The 27,092-nt window shown below is 38.6% G+C and overlaps 1 protein-coding gene across 1 annotated transcript in view; it reads left to right on the top strand.

The window, feature by feature from the left end:
- Positions 1 to 27,092, top strand: part of LOC136856873 (streptococcal hemagglutinin) — a 202,805-nt gene that overhangs the window by 121,777 nt on the left and 53,936 nt on the right. Inside the window, exons 6-8 of the mRNA XM_067135088.2 lie at positions 783 to 960; positions 11,365 to 11,556; positions 15,690 to 15,853. Coding sequence (XP_066991189.2) covers positions 783 to 960; positions 11,365 to 11,556; positions 15,690 to 15,853 — 534 coding nt within the window. The remainder of the gene's footprint in view (positions 1 to 782; positions 961 to 11,364; positions 11,557 to 15,689; positions 15,854 to 27,092) is intronic.

Genomic DNA, 27,092 nt, shown 5'->3' with positions numbered 1-27,092 from the left:
AATAGTGTGTGTGTTGCTAGAATGAAAGATAACGGGGAAAACCGGAGTACCTGGAGAAAAACCTGTCCCGCCTCTGCTTTGTCCAGCACAAACCTCACATGGAGTGACCGGGATTTGAACCATGGTATCCAGCGGTTAGAGGCCGACGCGCTGCCATCTGAGCCACGGAGGCCCCATCAACATTATTATCACTCCCTAATACTTCACTAACGTCTTCAATATCACTACCGTCACTGTCAGAATCCATTGGACTCAATCACCTCTAAAAGTCTAAGATTTCTCCAGATGCATCTTACATTCGTACGCCGAAGCCATCATTCAAACGTGATGTTTATAACTGTGACAAAAGAGAAATGTTTTCCTGCAGAACTACTGGTGGGTAAAATATAAACTACTTAGTTAAAAGTGTGACTAACAGATGGCAGATGCAGTTATACTGCAGAGAGAGAGTATACTTGATTGCAACACTGACGGACCATTTCAGGCAGCTCGAGTACACTCGATCGCACGGTTCCAGTCTGCTTGACTGGACCCGTGTGCCTACAGCACACACTGTGTCATAAGGTTTAGCATTTTGAGCTTTCTGAACCAGTTGGTGCAGGACTCTAGCTCTTCTCTCTTTCTAAATGACATGCATTATCACTTGTTTGCTCCATTCAAGATTAAGAAATGAAAATTGTTTTATTCCTCTACAGGTCTTCTTCCCAGCTTGTTCTGTTTTGTAAATCTGTTAAAATTGCAGTTAGGACCATTCAGTGATACTGGACACTTTTTCCCCACAGGTTTTCATACAATGCAGTCCATTTTGCCCTCTGCCATATTTATAGTGGCACCAGTAACATACCAGATTCCATCAGCATTGTGGAGTTAGCTACCCTGGCAGACATGCTGGGTCTAGAAGGGCTCAAGGAGGTGATCATGTACACCCTCAAAGTGAAGTACTGTCACTTTTTCCACAAGGTAAGTCTATGGTTCATGAAGTACTGAAAAAGTAAATGAATTCCTCCACATCAAAAGTTGACCACTAACCTCTTGGAGGTATTTGTTACAATATACTAAGAATTATGCTGCTTATTGTTCATAGTTACAGAGTGACACCCCTTTTCCAAGGTTGTAAAATGCAAAGTAGAAAATATTAGCTTGTTTTTATAGGCTTTTGGTAAAAAGAATTCTCATGGATACTTATTGAATCATCCTTCTTACTATGGCTTCGTTGATGTAGAGCTTCCTTCCTCTGTGGGTTTGATTCCCGATGCAGCCAGCCGGCATTTAAGAGGACTTTGGTGTGAGAGGCCCATTTCAGTAGTTTTACTGGTGTGTAAAGTTAATTTCAGGATAGAATTCTGGCATTGTCATTTTTTGTAAATTTTTTTATTTTACACTGACACAGATAGGTCTTATGGCAATGACGGGATAGGAAAGGACTAAGAGGGAGAAGGAAGCGACCATGGCCTTAATTAAGATGCATTTGCCTGGTGTGAAGATGGGCAACCACGGGGATTCGAACCCACTATCTCCTGAATGCAAGCTGACAGCTGCACGCAGCCACTCACTCGGAGTAATACCATATAAACGAGTGATAAAATAATGATGATACTCATAAGCAAATTACCGTACATATGTGAATAAAAGAAAATATACCAATGAAAGCTCCATCGTAGTCAATACACATTGTGTTTGAAAGAAACTTGAAAAATTAAGACATAAAATGGTTCCAGGAATGCGAAAAAGATCTGAGGCAGATTGGTATTTCAGACCAAGAAATTCATGACAGGAACGCATTCAGAAGATTGAACAACTATCAAGGTTTCAAAATGGCATCAACTTCCAGAAGACGGAAAGGACCTTTGTCTGAAGAGCATAAAGAGGCACTCGTCGCTGGGCTCAGAAGATACTGGCAGGAAGTCAAAGTTCGAACAACAACAAGACCTAGACACTAAAATGAAGTTGATTGTTACCACACAGTCCATAGTGACTCAACTCGATGTATTTTTTTTTTTTTTAATGTACATGTTTCAGCTCTTTTGGACCTTCTTCAGCCTTAAAAAACATAGTTTGCAACACCCCCAAATAACGATGGGTGAATGACGTTCAGAAGAGAACGTCATAGGGAAGTGCGCACCAAGACAAAATTTAAAACAAAGGAGCAAAAGAAGCAAAACAATAAATAACAGCTCAAAATGTAAATAAGGAAACAAGGAAGAGTGCAGGACCTTACCCATAAAATAAGGTAGAGGTGGGGATCACTAGAAATTGCGAGGGACAACACTCAAATAACACCAACTTCAAAATTTTAAAATAAATATATACTTGAAAGAAAATTCATTTTTACATATTATCAAATAAAATAAATCTTTAGACCCCAATAAATAAAATGAACTAGAAGGAATGAAAATCTAAATGGCATCCCTGAAAATTGGTAAAATAAATAAACTAGATATAAATAAAATTAATATTCTTTAAAATAAAATCGTTTCTTCATTTTTTAAAAGAAAATCCTGGTGCACCAGATAGCTTAAACTTAACAAGTTACTACTAGGTGTTCACAAACAAACTTAAAATTTTAATAAAATTAACAAAAAATTATTATTAGAGGGCTTCCGACACCCTAGTGGAAGGATCATTTCCCGTAAAACTCACATAACGTAGATCAAACAATGCATGAAAATAAAGGAACTCCACACAACAACCGACCAATACGAAAACACATATCGCAAAGAAATTAAAATAATATCAACACAAATAAATTATGAATTAAATCACCCCACATAGTAGACGTGGTAATTAACAAAAACACAACCCGAAATAAATAACGTAATGAGGCAGGACACACAACTACAAGAAAGAAAAAAACACGGTCTCGCCTCAATACCACAAACAATTCATCATTATATTCACAGCGGCACACACCAGCGGACGCAAATCCCCGCGAGATAATAATGCACCATTTCAGTTGCGTAACTGCCACACGACGATAAGATAAGCAGCAATAATCCGAAGAGTAGATAAGGCCAAAGCTACGATCGCTCCACACTAGGGGTGCCCAAAACCCTCAATTAAAACTCCAAACATAACATTGTTAAGGAATTACATCTTTGAAATAAATGTGCGTATTCCCATTTCATAAAGCAATAATCAAATAAAACTACATGCAGTAATGCAGAAATATACAATCCTATTCCCTAACTATACATATCAAGCAAATAATAAATCTACGAAATATCCAACTAATAATAATAATAATAATAATAATAATAATAATAATAATAATATGGTTTTTAAAAAAGGGTAGTGTTCTGTGCAAACGTAGTACTTAGGTCGGAACACGAGTAACAGGAGGCCGAAACATACGAAACGAAGCACAAAACAATAATATGAGAATCACAACATCAGAGAAAAGACGATAATGTGCACCACAATAAACACCGCAGTATGAATATGAAATTTACAAATAGAAACAGCACACGTATCAAAAACTTAGGGAAAACACACGCAAAAACACCAGAAATAAGAATAAACCAAAGGAAAACACAAAATTTAGAAAAAGCAAGGACGAATTTTGACTGTTACCTAGAGCAAATAATGCACTACGCCATTACACACCACACACTTAAAGTATGAACGCCATCACCAAACAGTGGCCTAATTTCACTTGCAATAAAAACACTCGTAGAATACAGTAAACCACACCAAGAAAGTTATATACACAGTAATAAAACCTAAAGGCGTACATTCATGGTGATCAATTATGCTCGTGTTATACCTAATTACTACTGCACTCACAAATAAGAATTAAAAACTTACATAATAAATACAAATGTACTTAAAATACTGTACAACACATTTAGTCTTCCTCGCTAGGCGAGGTACACCCTCCGTAAATCAGCCGATTCCAACTGCCTCAGTCATAATAATAATTTGAGTAGCAGCGTAGCCATTAGACATGGCGAAATGCTTCCAGTCACGAGCAAGTCCAACAGCAAAAAGATACACTCCACACTCCGCCACATGACACGACACCATCTCAACACTGCTACACGCTATGGCGGAGACCGCCGAAACACACAGAAAAGTTGCTAGGCACACTCCTAGATGGCATAGAAGTCCATGTATCTATACACCTTGTAATGATACCTTGTAGAAGCACTACCCAAACAGAAAACTACGTGACGAAAAGTCACAATTGCCACGTTTAGACTGAATAGATGACCAATATTCTAACAGTTCAGAGCGCTCATGCATTAATTAACCCAAGTCTACCAGGTACAAGGTTTTAGTCATCCCATACTCCAAATGGTGTTGAATTCCAGTTTCATATGATTGTGGTATAATCACGGCTCCGTACAGTAACTAGGCCGTGAACACGAGGTCCGTAGTGGAATGATATAATTCACCAAAACTTACAAGTGCTGATAAGAGACGCCATATAAATATATGTTGCGTAGACAGTAGATTGTTCAAAGTATATGACATAACAAGCGTATTGTGTAAATAATGCTACAAGTTAAGAAACAAGGATATCACATTAACACTAAAAAGCACAATTAAGCCAACTTCAACGATGACTCACATTTGCTCTACTAAATTAATTCAAATTTACCCAGCGAGTTGGCCGTGCGGTTAGGGCTTTCTGTGGTTTTCCCTTTTCACATCAAGCAAATGCTGGGGCTGTACCTTAATTAAGGCCACAGCCACTTCCTTCCTACTCCTAGCCCTTTCCTGTCCTTATAAGACCTACCCGTGTTGCTGCGATGTAAAGCAAATTGTTTAAAAAAATAAAATTTGGTGAAATTTCACACTGTTTTTCATGAGCTCTTAATTCTACCGGTGTTTACTCTGGTGTGAAGTATATCTGAAGCCTTCACGTATAAATTGTCTCGAAGATTGTGGTGCCAGGCTGAGTGGCTCAGACAGTTGAGGCACTGGCCTTCTGACCGTAACGTAGCAGGTTCAATCCTGTCTCAGTCCGGTGGTATTTAAAAGTGCTCAAATACATCAGCCTTGTGTCGATAGGCTCATGGGCATGTAAAAGTACTCCTGCAGGACTAAAGTCTGGCACCTCAGTGTGTCCAAAAACCTTAAAGGTATTTAGGTGGACGTTAAGCCAGTAATATTATATGATTATGTGGTAGTTTGACAGAGGTAATGTCTATGGTCTGTTAGATCAGAAAACTAATCTTAATGTAGAATTGCTTTTCTTGATGGATAGTTACAAAAATGATAGTTGAAAATTTCTTGGTTTTTTTCAGACATATTGTGTAATGACTGTGGTGGACCTTTTATGTGTATATTTTCTCATACTATACAGTCAATACAGAATGACCAAAACTTGAGATTCTTATACTGCTATACATGAATAATCCCTGCGCACAATTTTTTTAAAAAAATCTGGTGGTGAAAAGTCAGGGTAATGAACTTCACTATTAAAAATCTGTATTGATATTTACTCAGATCAAATTCAGTACTATTATATTGTGCTCTCTCTCACAGGAAATATACTTTTCTATTCTAATTTTAAGAATCTTAACAATGACTTGCATCTAAAAAGTTTCCCCCTCTTCGCGCTACTAAATTAATTCAAATTTGGTAAAACAACATTTTACAGTAAGATGACGTGGCAGTACTTAAGATGGCTGGTGTGAATTCTTGTTATAATTCGTTCACAGCTGAAGAAAAGCTTCACACTATTGAAGAGGCAGAACAGATTGGTAATAGTGCAGCCGGAAGAACGTAGCCGGGCTGAGTGGCTCAGACGGTTGAGGTGCTAGCCTTCTGACCCCAACTTAGCAGGCTCGACTCTGGCTCAGTCCATTGGTATTTGAAGATGCTCATATACATCAGCCTCGTATCGGTAGATTTACTGGCACGTAAAAGAACTCCTCTACCATATTCCGGCACCTTGGCATCTCTGAAAACAGAAAAAGTAGTTAGTGGGACGTCAAGTACACAACATCATTATTATTATTATTATTATTATTATTATTATTATTATTATTATTATTATTATCGAAGAAAGTATGATGTGGTATGGAAAATTACAGCTCACTTTGAACAGACAAGCAGTAATCACCAGGCATATCAGTCAAAAAGCAAAGTTTTCAGAATTCAGAAGCATAAAAAATGAAGGCAAATCATTAAAAATGAAGGACACAATAGAAATGCACATTGCGAAACAATCGAACTAAACCAACCTCAGTGATGACTCGCATCTGAAAAATTTCCTCTCTCTGTGCTACTAAATGAATTCAAATTTATCGAGCAAGCTGGCCTGCGGTTGGGGGCGCACAGCTGTGAGCTTGCAGGGGATTCGAACCCCACTGTCGGCAGCCCTGAAAATGGTTTTCTTTGGTTTCCCACCTTTACACCAGGCAAATTTAAAAAAGCTGTACTTTAAGGCCACAGCTGCTTCCTTCCCACTCCCAGCCCTTTCCTGTCCCATTGTTGCCATAAGACCTACCTGGGTCGGTGCAACATAAAGACAATTGTTAAAAGAATTAATGCTGAGCCACTGTGAAATGTTGTTTCACCAAATTTGAATTATCATATATTGAGTCGACACTGAAAAGAGAATGGCTTCCTAGTACCTTAAATTAAGTTTTATAGGGAGGTTCATCATATGAATTAGGTTGTTTTCCAACTCGTTGTATGGAAGAATTCCACTGGTGTTTACTCTGGTGTAAAGAACATCTAGAATGTTCTGTACTATGAATTTAGGCAGTGGCTCACCATTATCACGCATTCATTTTCTAATACACATCAAGAAAAATACTCGCCACGTGGCACGTTCCTCTCTCCTGCATTTCTCTACCTCTCTTTCGGACAAATTTGTGTCAGCAAGAAACATTCGATGCAAGTGACTGGATTCAGTGCAGCTGCTGTTGCTGGTTATATGTACAGAAAAATTTATCAGATTCACAAAAATGTCAATGATGGACTTCTACTATCATATAATTTGTCTCATTTGTACATATTGTCACCAGTTCTCTTTTTTGGCATTAAACAAAATCATAAGGGAATGAGAAATAAAAATGTAAACTCTTAACCTCATCCCAAGGTGGCACTCCCCCAATGGAGGTGAGCTGCATGTAACTTTTCAGCCACATACCAGCCCCTCTGCCATTCTTAAATTTCCGGCAGTACCGGAAGTCGAATCCGGGCCCCCCAGGACGGCAGCTAATAACACTGTTATGCTACGGAGGTGGACAATAAGAAAGTAGATTACATAAAAGAGAAAACATTCAAAGGATCCATTTGGGGCAATGAGAAAGAAGATTCGAGGTGGAATGTCTTGCTGGTCTTCAAATTTGATGTGAAAGAACTAAATGTATTGAACGTAGACAACTGAGAAATGTACCTAACAACACAACATGGACAAATTCAAAGAGTTCATCATCATCATCATTTCTTCGCTCCAGCAAGCCAGGTGCGGTTGTGTACGAGCCTCCTCCAGTTTGTTCTATCCATCCACAGATGCTGCTCATATATGCGACACCAGTTCACATCTCTAATTTCAAGGTGCTTCATTATCTGTTTTTCCCAAACATCACAAGGTCTTCCTCTTGGTCTCTTCCCAGGAACATTTTGATCAAAGTATGTTTGAGGAGTCCTGTGAGGGTTCATTCTTTTCATGTGACCATACCATTGCAGTCTCTTCACTTCTAGAGTATCCAGCAAGCTTCTTTCCACAATTCCAAACTGTTGTCGGATATCCACATTCCGTATTTTATCCATTTTTGTTTTTTGTAGACAAGAACTGAGAAACTTCATTTCTGTTGCCTGAAGACGACTCTTTGTTGGTCCAGTAAGTGTTGCTGCTTCCAGGCCATACATCAGTATAGGTACTAGATATATTTTGTACAAACTGATCTTGGAAATCTTGTATTGGGCACTTTCTTATGTCTCTAACATTCCCATATATGTCTGCGTGGTACATGGTCATAGACTTTCTCGATGTCCAGAAAAACACTTATCAGTGTTTTACCTTTCTCCCAATACTTCTCATATAGCATTCTGGTGGCAAAAATGAGGTCTATAGTTGATATGAGGTCTAAATCCATGTTGTTCCTCCTCAAGTGTAGGTTCAACATATTTTCTAATCCTACTATCAAGGATGGATTTGTAGATTTTCAGGCCATGTGACAGCAGAGTTATACCTCTGTAGTTGCTACATTTCTTTCTATCACCTTTTTTCAACAATGGGATGATGACTCCTTGCTTCCAGTCATTGGGTATTACATTCTCTTTCCAGATTCTATTTAGTACCCTGTACATCCACTGTTGTCCTACCTCTCCTAGTGCTTTGATCATCTCAACACTTAATTCATCTGATCCAGTTGATGTGTTGTTATTCAGCTTAGATATTGCTGTCTCTACTTCCAACCATGTCAGATTAGTGGTATTTATGCTGCCAAAATCATAAGGTTCGTCGTCTAATGGGGTGGCATTTTCATAACAGTTCAGCAAAGTTTCAAAGTGCCTTTGAGTTCTTCTATTCTTAACAATACTGTATAACAGTTTTTTTTATTTCCATCCTGCGTTATTTTGGTAGCCAGATCTTCCTTGCATTTCTGCTTTTCAGCTACAACCAACTGTTTAACCTGTAATTTTTTCTTTCTGTAAAGTGACAACTTCTCCTCTATTTCATGTTGATCTCTTGTTCTTGCTTGATATAAGGATCTTCTTGCACGGTTCCTGTCATTGATAGCCTTTTTAATATCATCATTCCAGCAGGCAGTTTGTTTAGGTTTTCTTATTTGACTCTGTCGTCCACATACTTTTTCTGCTGTACCAACCACAACCTTCTTTAGAGTATCCCGTTCTTCATCTACCAATTTCAGTTCTTCTATTGGCAACAACCTGTGGACATCTTCCCTGAATTCTTCCTTTACACTTGGCTCGGTTAGTCGCCAAGTTTTTATTTTTGGGACTCTGTAACACAAAAGACTTTGGGAGGTCTTTTCTCTGCAATAACTGCAACCAACAGTCTATGGTCTCCACCAAGGTCTTCACTTGGAATGACCTTAATATCATTGACATTTTTCCATACATTTTGATCTATCAGAATATAATCTAATACTGTACCTATTTTATCATCCCAGCTATATCTTGTGATTTTATGGGAGTCCCTTTTCTTGAACCAAGTGTTACAATCAGGTTATTTCTCATGCATAGATCTAGCATATATTCTCCCTCTTCATTTCTGTTTCCCATTCCATGCGGGCCCAGTATGGATTCATATCCTGTTTGTTGTGAGCCAACTTGTGAATTAAAATCACCCATTACAGTTAGATTGTCATACTCAGTGTGTTCTTCCAAGTTATTAAGGAAGTTGGCCTTTTCCTCTTTTGAACATCCTACCTGTGAAGCATAGACTTGGATCACATTGTACTTTTTCCCTCCTAAGTTCACTGATAACTTAATTATCCTTTCACCGAGCTCGATAGCTGCAGTCGCTTAAGTGCGGCCAGTATCCAGTATTCGGGAGATAGTAGGTTCGAACTATCGGCAGCCCTGAAAATGGTTTTCTGTGGTTTCCCATTTTCACACCAGGCAAATGCTGGGGCTGTACCTTAATTAAGGCCACGGCCGCTTCCTTCCCACTCCTGGCCCTTTCCTGTTCTATCGTCGCCATAAAACCTATCTGTGTTGGTGCGACGTAAAGTAACTAGCAAAAAAAAAAAAAAAAATCCTTTCACTATCAAACTCAACTTCACTACAAGCATCTATGTCTTTATGTATTAAAAATCCTACTCCATTCTTAGACTCTACTCCATTTCCAGACCAGTAGAGACTATAGTCCAATCTGATATTCATTTTCCCAGTTTTCTTCCACTTTGTTTCACTCAGGCCCATGATCAGAAGTTCCCTCCTTTCCATGAGGTCGACCAGCTCTTCAGTTTTGTTTGTCAATGTCAGGATATTTAATGTTCCCACTCTGATACCTTGTTTTCGTTTGGTTTGGGTAGCTGGTGTAACATAGGGCTGTAAACTGTCATTCGCACCAAGCTGATGTCGTCGTCATGAATTCCTACATCCGAGGCTCGTATTATTCTTGAAAGCAACTTCTTCAGTAATCCCTGTGTTGACCTGCTGAGCCTAACACAGATGGAAATTTTCTTTCAGGGTTTTCTCTCTTAGCCTTTGGTGTTCAGTCACCTCAATCTACAAGGCAGCAGGTTGTACTCATATTAATCCCTGAATACAGGGCTGCCTCTTCCGCCATCTCCACCGTACCGAAGTCCACCTTCTCCGCTGTAGAAGTCATTGAGGTCTTCACTCGTAACCCTGAGCGGGACCCTTACCAGATGTTACACACCAGGTCAATGTGCTCTGGGACTCGCACAGGCAGGGGCGCCACTCCCTGGGTAAGACTGCCTCCGAAAAGGGTCCCTACCTGCTACCTGATAAATTTAAATATCTGGGAGAATTGATCTAGTCAACAAAGAATTATCATACTAGCCAGAAATCGGGCACTACACAGTTGGGCCAGAGGTATTATATGGATCAGAATATTTAACGTTGAACAAAAGAGGTGAACAAGTGGAACAAGGAAAATACTTTGGTCAATTTTGAGAGCCCAGAAGAATAAAGATATTTGGATGAAGAGAAAAAAATTAAGACATCTACTGCAATATAGAGAAAATTACAGGTACAATTAAAATATGTAAATTACAATTTATGGTCACCTTCACTGTTTGGACATCTGCAGGCTAAGTAAGAAGTGTTTTGATTACATCCCCAAATTAAAACACACCACTGGTTGGTTGGAAGAGATACAATGGGATCTACAAAGACTGAAGATCTCAAATGATTACATAACTCGACTGTGGACTTCTGGTGGCAGATCACTTCTGAGGCTTTTTCTCTTATACAAACTCGACGTCAACCACGGAGAATATTATCGGAGAAACAGAGGAAGACGATCAACTGACGTATGAAGAAGTTCTGGGAAGAAATAAATAAAAGGAAAATACTTAGGTTCCACGCGGTCTATAATTGGTCAAATTCTTTAATAATAATATAATTATAATAATAATAATAATAATAACAATAAAATCGCCAATTCACAACCATTGACAAGTTTATACAACGTTGTACATATATACATATGGTTAAAAGTGATTTGATGGAAACTGAGAAAACATTCAGCAGTAAGTATGTCTTATTAGAGGTACGTTATATTTCATGTTTCAACAGACTAATAAACTTACATTTATTGAGTCAACACTGAAAAGAGAATAGCTTGCTACTTAGCAGTTTATTTAAATAGTACCTTAAATTAAGTTTTATAGGAAGGGTCATCATATGATTTTAGGGTGTTTTCTAACTCATATGGAGGAATTCCATCTGTGGTTTATTTTTCAGCCCTGCACTATGTGTGCTGTTGGGGTTCTGGAGTGCTTGCCCCTTGCTGCTGCGTATGGTCTTGATGATATCTACCGCAAAAGCCTTCGTTGGATCACCAAATACTTTGTAAGGATATGGCCCACAAAGGGATTTGCTTCTTTGCCGAGAGAGCTTATTGACAAGTGCTACCAGCAGCATGTTGTCCACATGGTAAGTGTTCTTTACATTCCAGACATGACACAATTACTGTATTTCACCGCATAATTGTCGCATCCTTTATCAATACAAAAATAGGATTTTAAAATTTCATTGCATAAACATCATATTCAGGTTTAGTTCCCCAATCTGCTTAGAAGGTAAATGGAAATGCAGTATACATTTCATATGAAGGCGCAATTTAAATACATGTATGGCGTATTGGGAGTTTAGCAACAGTCACATTTGCGAGATGTCTGTACAACTTTCGCCGAATACATCGCCATCGACAATGCAGAGACTACTCCAGAGGACCGGGATCCCGCCATGTTGATCAGCTGTGATCACATATCAGACAAAGCTGCCGCTCCAGCTGACGAACATGCGTATATAATAGTTCGTGTTTATTAGCTTGTTTTTTATTTTCACCAGTTATGCACCACCTTTTCACTCACGGAAAATTTTCTTTCCTGAGCTCTGTTTCTGTACTGTTCAGTGAAGACAATTACGTTTAGCTTGAGGACCATAGAATAGTTTCTGTAATTACCCATGTTCACAAATAAATGCTTCACACAGTAATGTGTTGCTGTATAAAATACTGCTGGTAACTTCAGTATTTTTTGATTTTTTTATACACTTTAATCAGTCATATACATTAAAGTCTAATAGTATTAAATAGTCAGCTTTTCAGCTTCTTCTTCCACTCCCAAAAGTTTTTCATCGTGTCGGACCTGGCCGCCCTTTGGTTGTCAGTAATGGTGAACTTCCTTTGTTCAAATGTTACGATTTTGAATCGTAGGTGTTTATTCCTTAGAATCCTCTTCTCTTCTCTGCCTTCAATTTGGAGTATTGATAATTTTAATTCTTCTAAATCATTCTTGATCTCTGTGAACCAAGTGTTCTTAGTTTTATTTTTCCAGAAGTAACTAAATAACTGCTTCACTAGTCGGGTTTCTAGCAGTCTGAAAATATGACAAAATGAGGCAATTCTCCTTTTCCACATTGTATCTGTTACTGATTCGCTTTCACGATGCACCACTTCATTAGGTAATAATCTCCATTGGTCATCAACTTGGTGTTTCTTATTGATGATTGTCCTTATGATTCTTCTATCTACTTTCTGCAATAAGTTGGCCAGGTGATTTGCTGTGCTGTTTTCAGTTTAGATGTTCTTCTGTTGATTATTGTATTCAGAAACAACATATTTCTGCGAACACCCCGAAAGCAAAGTAAAACCTAAATATTCACATACACGTCTGACGAGAAGTTGTGAAGTAAACATGGCTGCCGCGCATGCGCCTATCTCAAGTCTCAAGATCTGTTTTCTCCGCGGTTACTGCTGCAAAATGAGGTGCTGTTTTGAAGCTTCAAAGTGGTAGTGCAAATGTGCATATTTACAGTAAGTACTGCATAATGAACCGTTTGTAGCTTGGAGTGTAGTGTCTGTTACTCGTGCGATACCTACAAACTGCCGTGACTTCTTGTGAAGCGCAGATAGTACAGTACAGTATAGTAATCACTCCACTCACATATGAACACATGCATCTGTACAGTCCTGATCATTTGGTACTTCCACGAGAGTACCTAATATACACGAAACGGGGAAAAACGTACATCATACTCCTAGGACATGGAAAGGCCCACTTGTGGTGAACTACAGTAAACTACAAATAAGTCATACCAGAATGTTCGATTATGAATTATAGCAGACTACAAGATTGTGGCTCATGGTGGCTGATTACATGACAATGTTATGAGAAAAGGACACATTCATTTTGATGTTTAGCAGTGACAAGAACAAATATTAACTTTTTTCATGAATTGGATTCCCAGTAATTCATTTTGTCGCCATTTGCCTGTGCGTTCTGATACCAGTGTATCCCTGGTTGCAACACTTTGAAAGCCGTACTACTGTTAGACAACTGTGCAGACAAGCGATAACTTACAGCGTCATGTATTTCAAACGAGAACTCATATCACTGGTTAATAAATTGTACATTGTCTTGTGACCATGTTGTCAAACTACAAATTGTGCTGCTTTTCTTTGGACTTCTTCCCAGTCCTTAAATCAAGTAATCCTGGTGAGGTATGATGGAAGCATACTCTAATTGCCATGTGTCGTACGTATACATGTATTATTTATTTACAAATTTGATTTGGACTATTTTAATTGTTTTGATGTATATACCTTGTGCTTGTATCAAATAAAATTTAGTTATACAATATTTTTAGTAATAAAAATATTGGTATAAAAAAGTGCAACGATTATGCAGTGAAATATGGTACTTAGTTGTATTCGTATTCAAGTTAAATAGCTCTTCAACACCACAGGTACAATCAGTTTTTATTGACTGTTACTCATACCTACTAGAGTAGAACGCAGTCCGGAAGGCGGTTTCGTTGCGCAGAGAGAGACAGAAGTATGAGGTGCGGTGATGCCAATGTGGCTACTCATAACAGCATGTATGTGTAAACATTTTTTCATCCAGTTATATCTTTAATTCAAAAGCGATGACCTATAATTTTTTGGGGCTTAAAAGTTTCCTGAAAATCCAAATTAATTTTTAACATCAAACCTCGAGAAAGTGTTGAGGGTAATTTTCGAGATATTAAAGAAGTTAAATGGAAGTTAAGAGAAATGAAGGCGAAGTGCAGAGAGCATAACAGCATGAATGTGTAAACATTTTTTCATCCAGTTATATTTTGAATTCCAAAGCGATGACCTATATTTTTCGTGGGCTTAAACGTTTCCTAAAAGTCCAAATTAATTTTTAACATCAAACCCCGCAAAAGTGTTGAGGAAAATTTTCGAGATATTAAGGAAGGTAAATGGATGGTCCAGTTTCAATGCTGTAGGATATTCGCCATTTTTATACATACAGTATCAAATGTTGTACGCAGAACATTTTTATTGAAGTCATCGAGGACAGTCACTGGCTTCTTCCTCTAAGGGTTCTTCTCTGGCGACCTGAACACCGCATTATTTTTATTTCCGAAGCTTGTTTTATCCTCTGTACTGTTTGCAGGCCGATACCACACGCGGGTGCTGTCTTGTTTTGAAGCGTGGCAACATGGCGTTCCTCACCTTCTCCGCCTATGAACGCCTGCTGCTGCATACTTACCAAATACAAATACACTTTAAATACTATTTCCCTCGCCTGTCGACGGAATACTTGTCTTTTTGCTCTTCCTGGATCTATCGTACACATGCAAATAGTTCGCTAAATTCGTTGATTATGATATTTACAAATAAAACTCTAAACATTCACTCGTGACCCGCACAAACAGACACATCTTACTGAAATGATTCTATTGGCTCAGCGGAAAACACGTCATACTACAAAGCACGCGAATGTTACTGCGCAACCCTCTTCAAACCTCCTTGCGGGCTGCGTTCTACTCTAGTAGGTGTTATTCGGACTGCTGCTCTGTTTGAAGGATGCTTGAATGTTGTCCAGTGTTCCATAATGAACACAAATTTGTGGGAGTTAGTTTCTTCGTACAACATTGGGAGTTCGCTCATTCTTCAGATCATAATTCCAGGACCTGGGAAGTTCCTCAAACTACTGTAGAACCCTATTTTAATGTTCCCGCTTTTAACAAATGTGTCCTTTAAGGGGGTTAGCAGCAAACAAAACTAATTTATTTTTTTTTAAATTAAATTTTGGCAAGTTAAGAAAAATGACTATTTTAAAGTAAAATTCATTGACAGCTAATCATAAGGTAGACGAAGGTCTCTATAAGGTGTGGGAACATAATCTTTTGTGGATGACATCTTCGAGAAAAGGTAATCGCTCTTAAAGTTTTAAATTTGTTTTAACATAATTCACATTTCAAAGAAAATAAACATAAATTGATATAAACAACATAACATAAAATGATTATAAAAGAAGAAAGGTAAGCAGTTTAAAATGAATATAGTTGATCAGTATAAAATTCGTGCTCATTGCACGTAACCTAAAACCCAGCATGGATATTTTACATCCATTTTTGCAATGAGCTATAATTCCCATACCAAATATAAGCTGTTGTTGGAGTCATCAGTCCATAGACTTGTTTGATCCAGCTTTCCCTGCTACCCTATCCTGTTTGTTAGTACAGATTTCTTGAATTGGGGTTTTGTTATTGATGAAGATACTATGTTCCAGTCTGTGGACAATATCCTGGAGACAGTGATGAGTTGCGACAAACTGTTAGCTACTCTACCCAGCGTGCGTTGGGCCGAGCCGGTATTCGGTATCACCTCACAGTTGCTGGAAGCTTCCATTAAGTTCATTGCCAACAACTTTTCTGGGGTCCTCACCAGTAGCAGGTAAGGAAACCATTTTTGCGATTGCCTTTGATAAAGTGTCTAATGACTTGATCTTCTGTATATATTTAGAATGTTTTAGGTGTTAACAGCAAATTCAATTTGGCTTTGTTCCATTTTATTCCTGTTTTCTGTTCAGTCCAACTTGAGGTGTATAGAACATAGTGTGTATTTTATAAAACACTTGACTGTACCTACTAATTTAGTATTAAAAACTTCATTTTTTGTCCGTATTGACTCAAGATTTACAATGCTTGGTAAAGCTAAAGGTTCCACCTATTCAATACATTATCATAATGGTCTGTTTAGAACATCACATATTTATTTAACTTATTGTAAAATACATCTTTGGGACCGGTTTTGGCAATCCATTATGCCATCATCAGCCATTGAAAATTTAATAGCAAGGAATATTCAAAAAGTTAAAATATGCTATAGAATCAGTGCAGAATGTATGCTTGGCATACTTTTAACAGCAAGTCCTATTCTACATGAAAAACATTAAAAATGGCTAGATAACATTGACCCATTATACTATTCAAATAACATGTCTTTTTTGAAAAAATACAGTATTATTTGGTGTGTCTAAAATTATTTTGTAGATGATTGAAAAAGTCTATGGCTTGGTGTAGCTTATGTACAAGAAATTCATATAAAATTGATAAATGATTCTACAAAACATTTGCCATTTTAAAAACACAGTTTTTTAACAGCAAGTCATATTCTACCTGAAAAACATTAAAAATGGCTAGATAACATTGACCCATTGTATTATACAAGTAACATGTCTTTTTAAAATATTATTTGGTGCGTCTATAATTGTTTTTAGGTTATTGAAAAAGTCTATAATTTGGTGTAGTTGATGTACTGGAAGTTCATATAAAATTGATAAATGATTTTACAAAACATCTGCCAGTTTAAAGCACAGTTTTTTGGTTCCTCATGATATGCGACATACTGTTTGATGTTATATACAGGTTCTTCTTTCTTAAAAAATTATTGACAAATTAGTCTATGTTTGAGTAATATAAGGAGTAGCAGATTGCTCATATGTTTAATGTTATTTTAGTATTTGAACCTTGCTTCGTAGTATTTTCAAGGTAAATAACTGTATGGCTGAGGCCGAAACTATGGTTGAGATCTTTAATATTATTTTATATGCCAGGTGGAAATGGGCAGTAATTAGTATTAATCTTGAACCAGCACGGACCTCAGGTTGAATGTAGCAGCATGTAGAGAGAGTGAGGAACAAATGCTGCTCCTTATATTACTTAAACATAGACTAATTTGTCAATAATTTTTTAAGAAAGAAGAACCTGTATATAACATCAAACAGTATGTCGCATATCATGAGGAACCAAAAAACTGTGCTTTAAACTGGCAGATGTTTTGTAAAATCATTTATCAATTTTATATGAACTTCCAGTACTTCAACTACACCAAATTATAGACTTTTTCAATCACCTAAAAACAATTTTAGACGCACCAAATAATATTTTAAAAAGACATGTTACTTGTATAATACAATGGGTCAATGTTATCTAGCCATTTTTAATGTTTTTCATGTAGAATATGACTTGCTGTTAAAAAACTGTGTTTTTAAAATGGCAAATGTTTTGTAGAATCATTTATCAATTTTATATGAATTTCTTGTACATAAGCTACACCAAACCATAGACTTTTTCAATCATCTACAAAATAATTTTAGACGCACCAAATAATACTGTATTTTTTCAAAAAAGACATGTTATTTGAATAGTATAATGGGTCAATGTTATCTAGCCATTTTTAATGTTTTTCATGTAGAATAGGACTTGCTGTTAAAAGTATGTCAAGCATACATTCTGTACTGATTCTATAGCATATTTTAACTTTTTGAATATTCCTTGCTATTAAATTTTCAATGGCTGATGATGGCATAATGGATTGCCGAAACCGGTCCCAAAGATGTATTTTACAATAAGTTAAATAAATATGTGATGTTCTAAACAGACCATTATGATAATGTATTGAATAGGTGGAACTTTTAGCTTTACCAAGCATTGCACCTACTAAGACAAATTTTAAATGTAACGTTAAATTCATGAGAGTATTGTGTGTATGACCATCTGAAACATATACAGCACCTATGTCACTGTTATATTATAACAAGTTGAAATGATGGGGTACATCTGACCGTAAAGTTTAAATTTGAGAAGGTATCCCAGTTGTTGAGTCTGGATACACAAGAGAATAGCCCAGCTTGAGGTGCATAGATCATAAGGTAACGTGTTATCAGTGGTAAGAATAAACCTTGTTCTCTTAAGTTGTGGTAATTAACAGGCTTAATTCAGGTGGTTCCAAAGCCAACAATGTGGTCATGTGAAGATCATAATTTGAATCAACGTTATGATTCCCAGTTCAGTATGGAAACGTGGAGACCTGACGAAAAGATTGAAAGCCAAATTAGGCGTGATAAAAATGTACATAGACAAAAGAAAGATAAAGGAAAAGAGCCGAACTCACCTTGAGCAGCGTGATGGCATAGTTGTTGAAAGGAGAGGAGCTGGGCTACTGAAGAGAACAATAATAGAGGCTGAGTAATGGAGGTGAATGGGGAGTGAGGGGGGGGAGGGGAGGGGAAGGGGAGAAAATGGAGTAGCTAAAGCTGGGGAGTAGGGCTATGGTGAGGCAGAGGGATGAGGTAGTGGGGGTAAGTGAAGGGGATGCGTATTGAGCATGGCTTGAAAGATTGTGCTAGTGTTTGGAAATCTGATATTTTTAAACAAGTTAATTAAGAAATCAAAAAGGATATTAGGCTTTTCAGAAATTCCATTTAAATTGAAGTTAGGGTTAAAGTATTGATCAAAATGGATGAAACAATTTTCAATTATATTTATGAGACGCCTTTTATTGGCCATTTGAAGGATCTCTAAATCGTGTTCAATGTCAGTAAACTTGTGGTTGGAGTCAGAGATGTGTTGACCTATTGCTGAGAACCTCTTGCATCTTATAGCGTTGACATGCTCTGAATATCTAGTCGTGAAACTGCACCCTGTTTGCCCAACGTATGAGGAATTACATTCGTTGCATTTGAATCTGTAGATTCTGGACTTAGAAAAAGTGTTGGATATAACTGGTGGGGAATTGTGCAGAATTTCAGAATTCCTGTTATTTGTTCTGAAGGAAATTTTTACATTATGCTTTCGGAAGAGATTGGTGATTTTGTAGACACCTTTGTTGAAAGTAAAGGTGGAAGAAGTGGCGTCTTTAGGTTTTTCTTTAGTAAGAGTGGTCTTAGGTCGGTGTCTGAATTTATTGATAATCTGTTCTATAAAGGACTTCCTGCAGCTGTTAAATTTGGCAATTGCACGAATAGTATTAAGTTCTTAATACTTAGATTTTCACGACCACTAAATGTCATTATGATAATTATTTGGGGATATTAGGTCGTGTATTAAGTTCGTTGTTCAAGTCTTTCTTTGACATGGGTATTGTGAAGGCACGGTGAACTAAACTATTATAGGTATCACGTTTATGTGCTTGGGGATGTGTGGAGTCTTGACGAATGGTTGTTGCAGTTAGGCAGCAGATGCCTGAATGGTTTGAGGTGAAGGGAAGAATTAAGCAAGGAATGATAATAGATGTGTCAAGGAAATGGACAATAGGGGGACAAACAGATATGGAAGTACAAGAGAGACTGGCTCTTTGGAACAAGTTTAAAGAATTTGAACTGAAAGTGAGGAAAACAAGAGACTATGAAGAGAAGAGGAACAAATTAGGATAAGTTTATGCTGCAGCTTTGCTGGTGGCTATAACCAGGCTGCTCGCCATGGGGCTTTTACCCTGCAGCAGACCCACGCACACACTGCTGGCAGCCTCAGTTGTAGTCAAAAATTCAAAACAGCGGAACTGATAGGTAAGGCTGTTTCTATTTTGCATAATGTGGTTATGGATATAGAATGGCTGAGCACTTGGACTACGAAGACGTACTTCCAAGAGTTACCCTGGCACTCTATACAGACATTCTGCGATCACTTGCTATCTGAACCTGCCTTTGAACGAAATGCGATTTGGAGCCAGCAACCAGAAGTAAAAATAAATCGGAAAACCGGAAGACGAGTTAAAAAAACTGAAGTTTCTGGGTAAAACGGAAGGGTTGACAGGCATGCAAACCAATGGATCTTAATTGGTGCTTTTACTCTGGAGCCCGGCTTATCGCTACACTACTGGCTGCTACCCTCGCCACATCGAAGGACTCAAACACGTTCATTGTTCGAGCCTGGCACATCGCCGGCTATCATGTAACTTGGACTGTGATTGGTTCTTTCAACCAATGTAACCTCCAGTACGGTCCATATTCTTCCCCTAGGATAAATTCTTATGTGCTTGTGTAATTTATGCAACCTCATTTTCAAGCGTATTTATTTGATGCTTTATTTGGCAAGTGTATCATCCGTTGCCTTCGTGTATCGTATTTCCCGCTCACTACAGCAGCATGTGTGCTGTTCATCTGGGAATTCAGGCGGCAATCATCCTACAAGCCAGAGAAGCTACTGCGCACTAGCGTCCATTAGCGACTCTCTTAATCGGGACGAAAGAGTGAGTTTGTTATTGTGTAGTTTGCGCGCTTGTTTCTGTGCGTTGTTTCGTTGGAGTTGTAGGCCACGTGTATTTTCTTGTGGTTCTGTGCTTTTCCTCCTGTCGAAGTTGTATGTTAATGATGTAAGAGACATATTGATCTATTTTGTACGTGGTAGCTTCGCATATTTCAGTGCATTTGTGACCATTCTTTGTTCATAATTTTAATGACTTGATTGTATTTCAGAGAGTTGTGTCGGTGACAGTTTCTGATATTTTCTCTTCACATTATGATTACAAAACATGACAAACGTCATCTCCAAGTGTTCAGGGATGCCTATAAAACGGAATTTCTATTCATTTTACAGTCTAATAAAGGAAACTATTATGCATTTTGTTCTGTGTGTCAGTGTGATATAAATATCTTACATGGGGCTAGGACTGATATTGTAGCTCACAGTATCACACAGTATGCATGTACTAGAACAAAAACATCTGCCATAATTAATGAAATGGCCCGTGATGCAGATGGTAAAGTGATTCAAAATTTAAAGACTGAACTTTTTGTGATTTCATCTGATGGTAGCAATGATTAGACAGTAAGCTCTATCCTATTGTCTTGTTTTTCAACAAAGAATTGAAAAGATTGAAAAGTGTTTGCCATCCATGAAAAATTTGTAAGGAAACTCTACTGGTGTTAATATTGCTAATTTGCTCTTCGATGTTCTGAAAAGATGTAACGTTCCGATGGCAAACTCTATAGCTTTCAGCGCATACTTCTTTGCAATGTCTGAATCTGGGAACATTTTTCTGAACAATGGTCCTGTGTGATTAGAACAAGACAATGCAAGGTAATGTTCGAAAATGAACGCCGTGAACAAACATTCCGCTTGAGTGACTGCATCATCTTCCTCCCTGCCTACAAAATAATGAATTTTGTGTTCCTCTCGATGCTTTCATCCTCCCTGTTATGATGGGAAGATTAGAATGGTGTTGCTGCTAAACTAAAAGAGCAGTGCAAAAAAAATTATTATGGAATACCCATGTCATTTGATTCATTTTGCTGCTATGAAGGGTGCAGACACTCTTCCTGTCAAAATTGATGAGATGCTAATTGATACTTATTATTTAGACAAAAGCTTGAAAAGATCATCTCAAAATGTTTCAAGCTTTGTACCAAACTGATGTTAGAAAAATATTAAAGCATGTATGTACATGCTGCTTATCCTTGGGGAAATGTTTGGAAAGATTGATTTCAGAGTGGGAGCCACTGCAGAGACATTTTAAGGATGAGGTAAAACAGTCCAGTGGCACAGACACATCTGTGAAATATTTCCAAATTCCCAATCTAAGGGCACATGAAGGTACAGAAATGGAATGTGGTCCTTGTGTCAGTAGAGTACAATACCAATCTTCTGTTATTTCTGGAAAAAGAAAGGCGGAGAGTAGTTCATATCCACCCGTGGGGGTTTTCCTGTTCCCCTATCGGGCACGTCCCAGGTGGCGGATAGGGGGGCCCACCGGACTTGTCTGGAGGGTCTGACGGAAATAAAATACCCTCTCGTGGACCAAAAACAGGTATTGCCAGAAAAAGTCTTCAGGAATTGTGATTGTTACTAGCCCAAGTAAAGGCTTGGAAGTGGAGGTCTCTCCCACACATGCTAGAGAGGCATCCATGGTTCCTCCACATGGGTGATATGGTGGTTCAGGTGAAGTGGGGCTGGTGATTCGAGGTGAAGGCTCACTGCGTGGTGCTGGAACCAACACATCACTTCGTTCTACTAGCCTGGACGAGCCGCGTGTTGGGAAAGGGGCAATCGCAACCTAGTGTGAAAGTCGTGGCTGTGAACTCGGTCATGATAATGCCAAGTAGAGACCACGTGAATAGGCCTACTGAAGGGGGAACAAATCTGGCTAGGTTCGGGCCAGGGGTAGACCGCTGGATGGACGACTGAAGGGCGTGGTCTCTGCTATGGAGAGCCTGAGTTGTGGGAGGACAATGTCTGGCTGTAACTAGGGAAGCCAAGGAAGCTCCAGTAGAGCAGATCCGGGAGCAAGCCCAAGGCGAAAAAATGGAGACAGAAGTCCCAGTTAGACAGGCTGTCGCCAACCCAAACCAAGTAATAGCAACAGAAGCTCCAGTAGAGCAGACTGTTGTCAGAATCAATCAGCACAATACCAAACTTCTAACACAAGAGTGGAGAGTGCTGAATGCCACTTCAGTCGATAAGACAGAAAGGACAGTCGTTAGCCCTTGGTGAAAGAGACTTTGAAGAGCTCAAAAAGAGAAGATTTAAGGCTAAGCTCGGACTTGGTCAGGGCAAGTTTCAATTCGTCAGGGGAAAAACGAAACCCATGGAGCTGAAGGTCCTTCAGGCCAATCTTCAGCATAAAAAAGCAGCTGTGACCAATTTCGCCAGGAAGTTCAAGTCCAAGGCTATTGACGTGGCCCTTATTCAAGAGCCATGGGTAGTCGAGGGCAGAGTAGCAGGACTGGCAGAATCTGGAGGTAAGCTGATGTACGATACAACATCGGAAATACCCAGAACATGTCTTCTAGTGAACAGGAAATTAAAATGTCTTATGTTGCAGGAACGCTGTTCATGGGACTTAACCGTGGCCAAGATTAAACTTGGAAATTGGGAGGGACCCACAGAAATAACCATAGGCTCTGCATACCTCCCATATGACTCAACTAATCTGCCCCATCAGAAGAAGTTGAGAACCTAATTTGCAAAGCAAAGAGAAACGGCGAACACCCAGTCCTTCGGAGCAGGTGCAAATTCACACCACACAGCATGGGGCAGCACGAACTGCAATGCAAGGGGTGAGTCTTTATTAGAGTTTATTATTGGAACTGAGTTGACGATACTAAACCTAGGAAACAAGCCTACATTTATAAATAAAAATCGTAGGGAGGTAATAGACATTACACTAAGCACAACACATATTGCAAACTTTATTAAAGACTGGAAGGTGCTGGAGGAACCATCATTGGCAGACCACCAGCACATCAAATTTGCAATAGATGCAAGACTATGTGGGATTGAGATGTACAGAGACCCAAAAAGAATTAACTGGGACAGATACAGAGAAGTTCTAGGGAAGGCTGTACAAAAAATTCCAACTAACGTGAGAGGACAGAAAGAATTAGATGAGGCAGTGGAACTATTAGAAGAGGCCATTATAGACACATTCCATGAAAACTGTCCTCTCAAAGAAAAGAAAAACACTAAAAATGTAAGGTGGTGGAACAACAAACTAGCCAAAATGAAAAGAGGTTAGAATGTTTATAGAATATCATTTTATAGAATATCATCTAGAAAGGGTATGTGGGACGTATATCATAGGAAACTCACTGAATATAACCTAGAGATACGGAAAGCAAAAAAAAAAAAATCTTGGAGACTGTTCTGTGAGAAAGTGGAATCACACACTGAAACAGCAAGGCTCCAATTCTGAAAGCAACCTATATAAATCAAGTGGGAACACTGGAGAAACCAGATGGGTCATTTACTCAGGCGGGGAGGGACATGCTGGAGATACTAATGGCGGTCATTTTCCTGAGGCTGAGGAGATGACAGAAGAAGAAACGGTTGGAACAGAGATCGGAGCTCGAAGAAGAGACTGGAACTGTGCCAACAGAATAATAAAACATAACCATGTAAAATGGGCAATCGACACGTTTCATCCTATAGAGGCTCCTGGGCCAGATGAGATACTTCCAATACTCCTACAGGAAGGACGGGAGATACTCATCAATGCAGTGACGGACCTTTTCAGAGCTAGTCAAGCTTTAGGGTACATGCCGAAATCACGGTCTGAAGCTAAAGCAGTATGCATACCTAAGCCTGGAAGAGCAAATTATGCCAAAGCATATAGACCATTATGTTTAACCTCCTTCATGCTGAAAGCAAAGGAGAAAATTCTGGATAAATATATCAAAAGAACGGTGCAACTGAACTCAATGTTACATGAAAATCAGTTTGCGTATAGACCTGGCAGATCCACTGAAGTAGCACTCCACCAGTTGGTTTGTAAACTAGAGGAAAGCGTAGAATATAAAGAAATTGCACTGGCGGCATTTCTATATATACGAGCCTTCAGCAGTACAACCTATGACTCTATGATCAAAGCATTGGAAAAGAACAAGGCAAGTAAAACTGTTGTCAAATGGATTAAATCCATGTTAGACGGAAGATAAAAGCAACCCTGTTTGAAGTAACGCTGACGGTTAGGGCCACCCGAGGCTGTGCTCAGGGAGGAGGTCTTTCTCCTCTGCTGTGGAATCTCGTGGTGAACAAAATCATAGTTATGCTCAACGAACAGGGTTTTTATACACAAGGGTACGCAGATGACCTAGTGATTGTGGTACAAGGTGAGGTGATGAGTGTTATCCAGGACCTCATGCAAAGATCACTTAACCTTGTGGAAAATTGGTGTCAGGAAGAACAACTATCAGTCAACCCGAACAAGATAACTCTAGTCCCTTTTACAAGAAAGAGAAAGTTAGAGATGACTGAAGCTCTTTGGGCAAGATATATATATATATATATATATATATATATATATATACAGGCACTGCACCTAGATTTAGTGTTAGATAAAAATCTAACCTGGAATCCACATATAGACAGGAACATAACCCAGGCCAAGAACTTGCTCTATGCATGTAAAAGAGCCGTCGGGAAGACATGGGGCCTAAGACCTTCAATGGTAATGTGGATAAATACAATGATCATTAGACCGTTGATGGCCTATGCTGGAATCATCTGGTGGCAGAAAGTAAGCCAAGGAAAAGTCAGTTGTAGATTGGATAGCCTACAGAGAATGGCATGCATAGCCATAACTGGGGCTATGAGAACTACACCGACAGAAGCCTTGAATACTTTACTAGACCTCCTATCACTATGCAGTTTCATAAAAGGACAGGCTAGAATGAGTTCATGTAGATTGGCACAATCAGAGTGCTGGAATGCACAAAGACCCAATGTAGGACACTGTAAAATTAAGAGTAATAACAGAGGAAGTTTTATTACGATACCAAAGGTCAACTTCAAAAGACCGTTTGTGACCCAGATAATAAAAAAAGAAGGCTGATATATCAATAAATGGAACACTGAAAAAAAAGATATAGTGTGGTGAACTGATGGCTCAAAGACTGGGGATGGCACATGAGGAGGGATCAACGGGGGAAGACCTGAGAGATCAATCCAGATGATCCTGGGCAAACACACTACAGTCTTTCAAGCGGAAGTGATAGCTATCACAACATGTCTTGAAGAAAATCTGAAAATGAACATGAACCATAGGAATAAGAATATTTTCATTTTTACGGACAGCCAAGCGGCCATTAAGGCACAAGAAGCAGTCCGGATAATATCCAGAATTGTCTGGTATTGCCATTCACTTCTCCTGATGTTCTCAAAGTCCAACATTGTCAAAATAATATGGGTACCAGGGCATGCAGGTGTAGAAGGAAATGAAAAGGCAGATAAACTGGCCAGGAAAGGGGCAGAAACACATTTTGTAGGCCCAGAACCTGTATGCGGGATTTCCTATGGACAAGCCCGACACTACATGGGAAAATGGGTACATAAGAAACAAATGGAGAATTGGAAAAATACTCCGGGGTGCAGGCTTGCAAAGGAACTGATAAAAGGACCAAACAAGAAGCATACTAAAGAACTGTGAAACTCAGCAGAGAAATTATAAGATGGGTAGTAGGACCGTTGACAGGACACTGCCATCTGAAAAAACGCCTACATAGAATTGGAGTAATAAGAGACAATATATGTATGAAATGCAATGATGCAAGGGAATCAGCTGAACACGTACTTTTCGAATGTGAGGCGCTGGGTAGACTCTCCACTCTAGGACTACCAGGTGAAGAGAGAGAAAAAATCCAATAAGACCCAATAAGAACAACCTGCAGCTTTGTGAAGGGAGCAGGTATATCTAGTTCGGAATGAAGGAAAAACATGGTAGCAAAAGATCTTAGAGGTCGACGCTAATTAGGAACTAATATTCAGAGGCCCCATGAAGAAAAGTAGTTCATCTCCATCTGTGAAGAAAATAAAGGAGCCTAGTTGCTCTGCCAGTATTTCACGAAAAGAGAGTCTATTTCTTTTTCTATCTTCAGACTTTAATAAAGCATTTTGCTCATTGTTGGCATTTATCATCCCTATTTTTGAGAAAATTAATAAAGTTCTTCAATCACAAGCACCTCACATTCATGTCCTAAGATCCATGCTGACTGATATTTTGAAGGACATCCTGTGTAGGTTTGTTAAGCCAGTGGTTTAAAAAAAAAATCCTATAGTTTTAGAAGTGGTCTATCACACAAGAGAGAATCAGAAAGCTGATGATTTAGTAATCAGCTGCTCAACATCTCGTCTTGTAGAAAATCTGGCACCTGAGGAGAAGAAAAACTTGTATTTGCACATCAGGAACTATTTTATTGCAGTTTGTGATTACATTATTCATAAAGTTAATTTGATTGTGATGTTTTTGTTAATGCTCAAGTAGCTCGGATAAATTCTTTGCAGACTTTTTCCTTCAATGCCGTGAAGTATTTTGTCTCCAAGTTTCCTGTTATATTGTCAGTGAAAGATGACCAAGAAGCTATGGATGCTCTCCAAGTGGAGGATTTACCATCTATTGTGCAAGAAGGAGTAGATTG

This window comes from Anabrus simplex, chromosome 1 (assembly GCF_040414725.1).
Source record: "Anabrus simplex isolate iqAnaSimp1 chromosome 1, ASM4041472v1, whole genome shotgun sequence".
NCBI classification, from domain to species: Eukaryota; Metazoa; Arthropoda; class Insecta; order Orthoptera; family Tettigoniidae; genus Anabrus; species Anabrus simplex.
The sequence above is the reverse complement of the archived record's forward strand: the minus strand, read 5'-3'. Positions and strand labels throughout refer to the sequence as shown.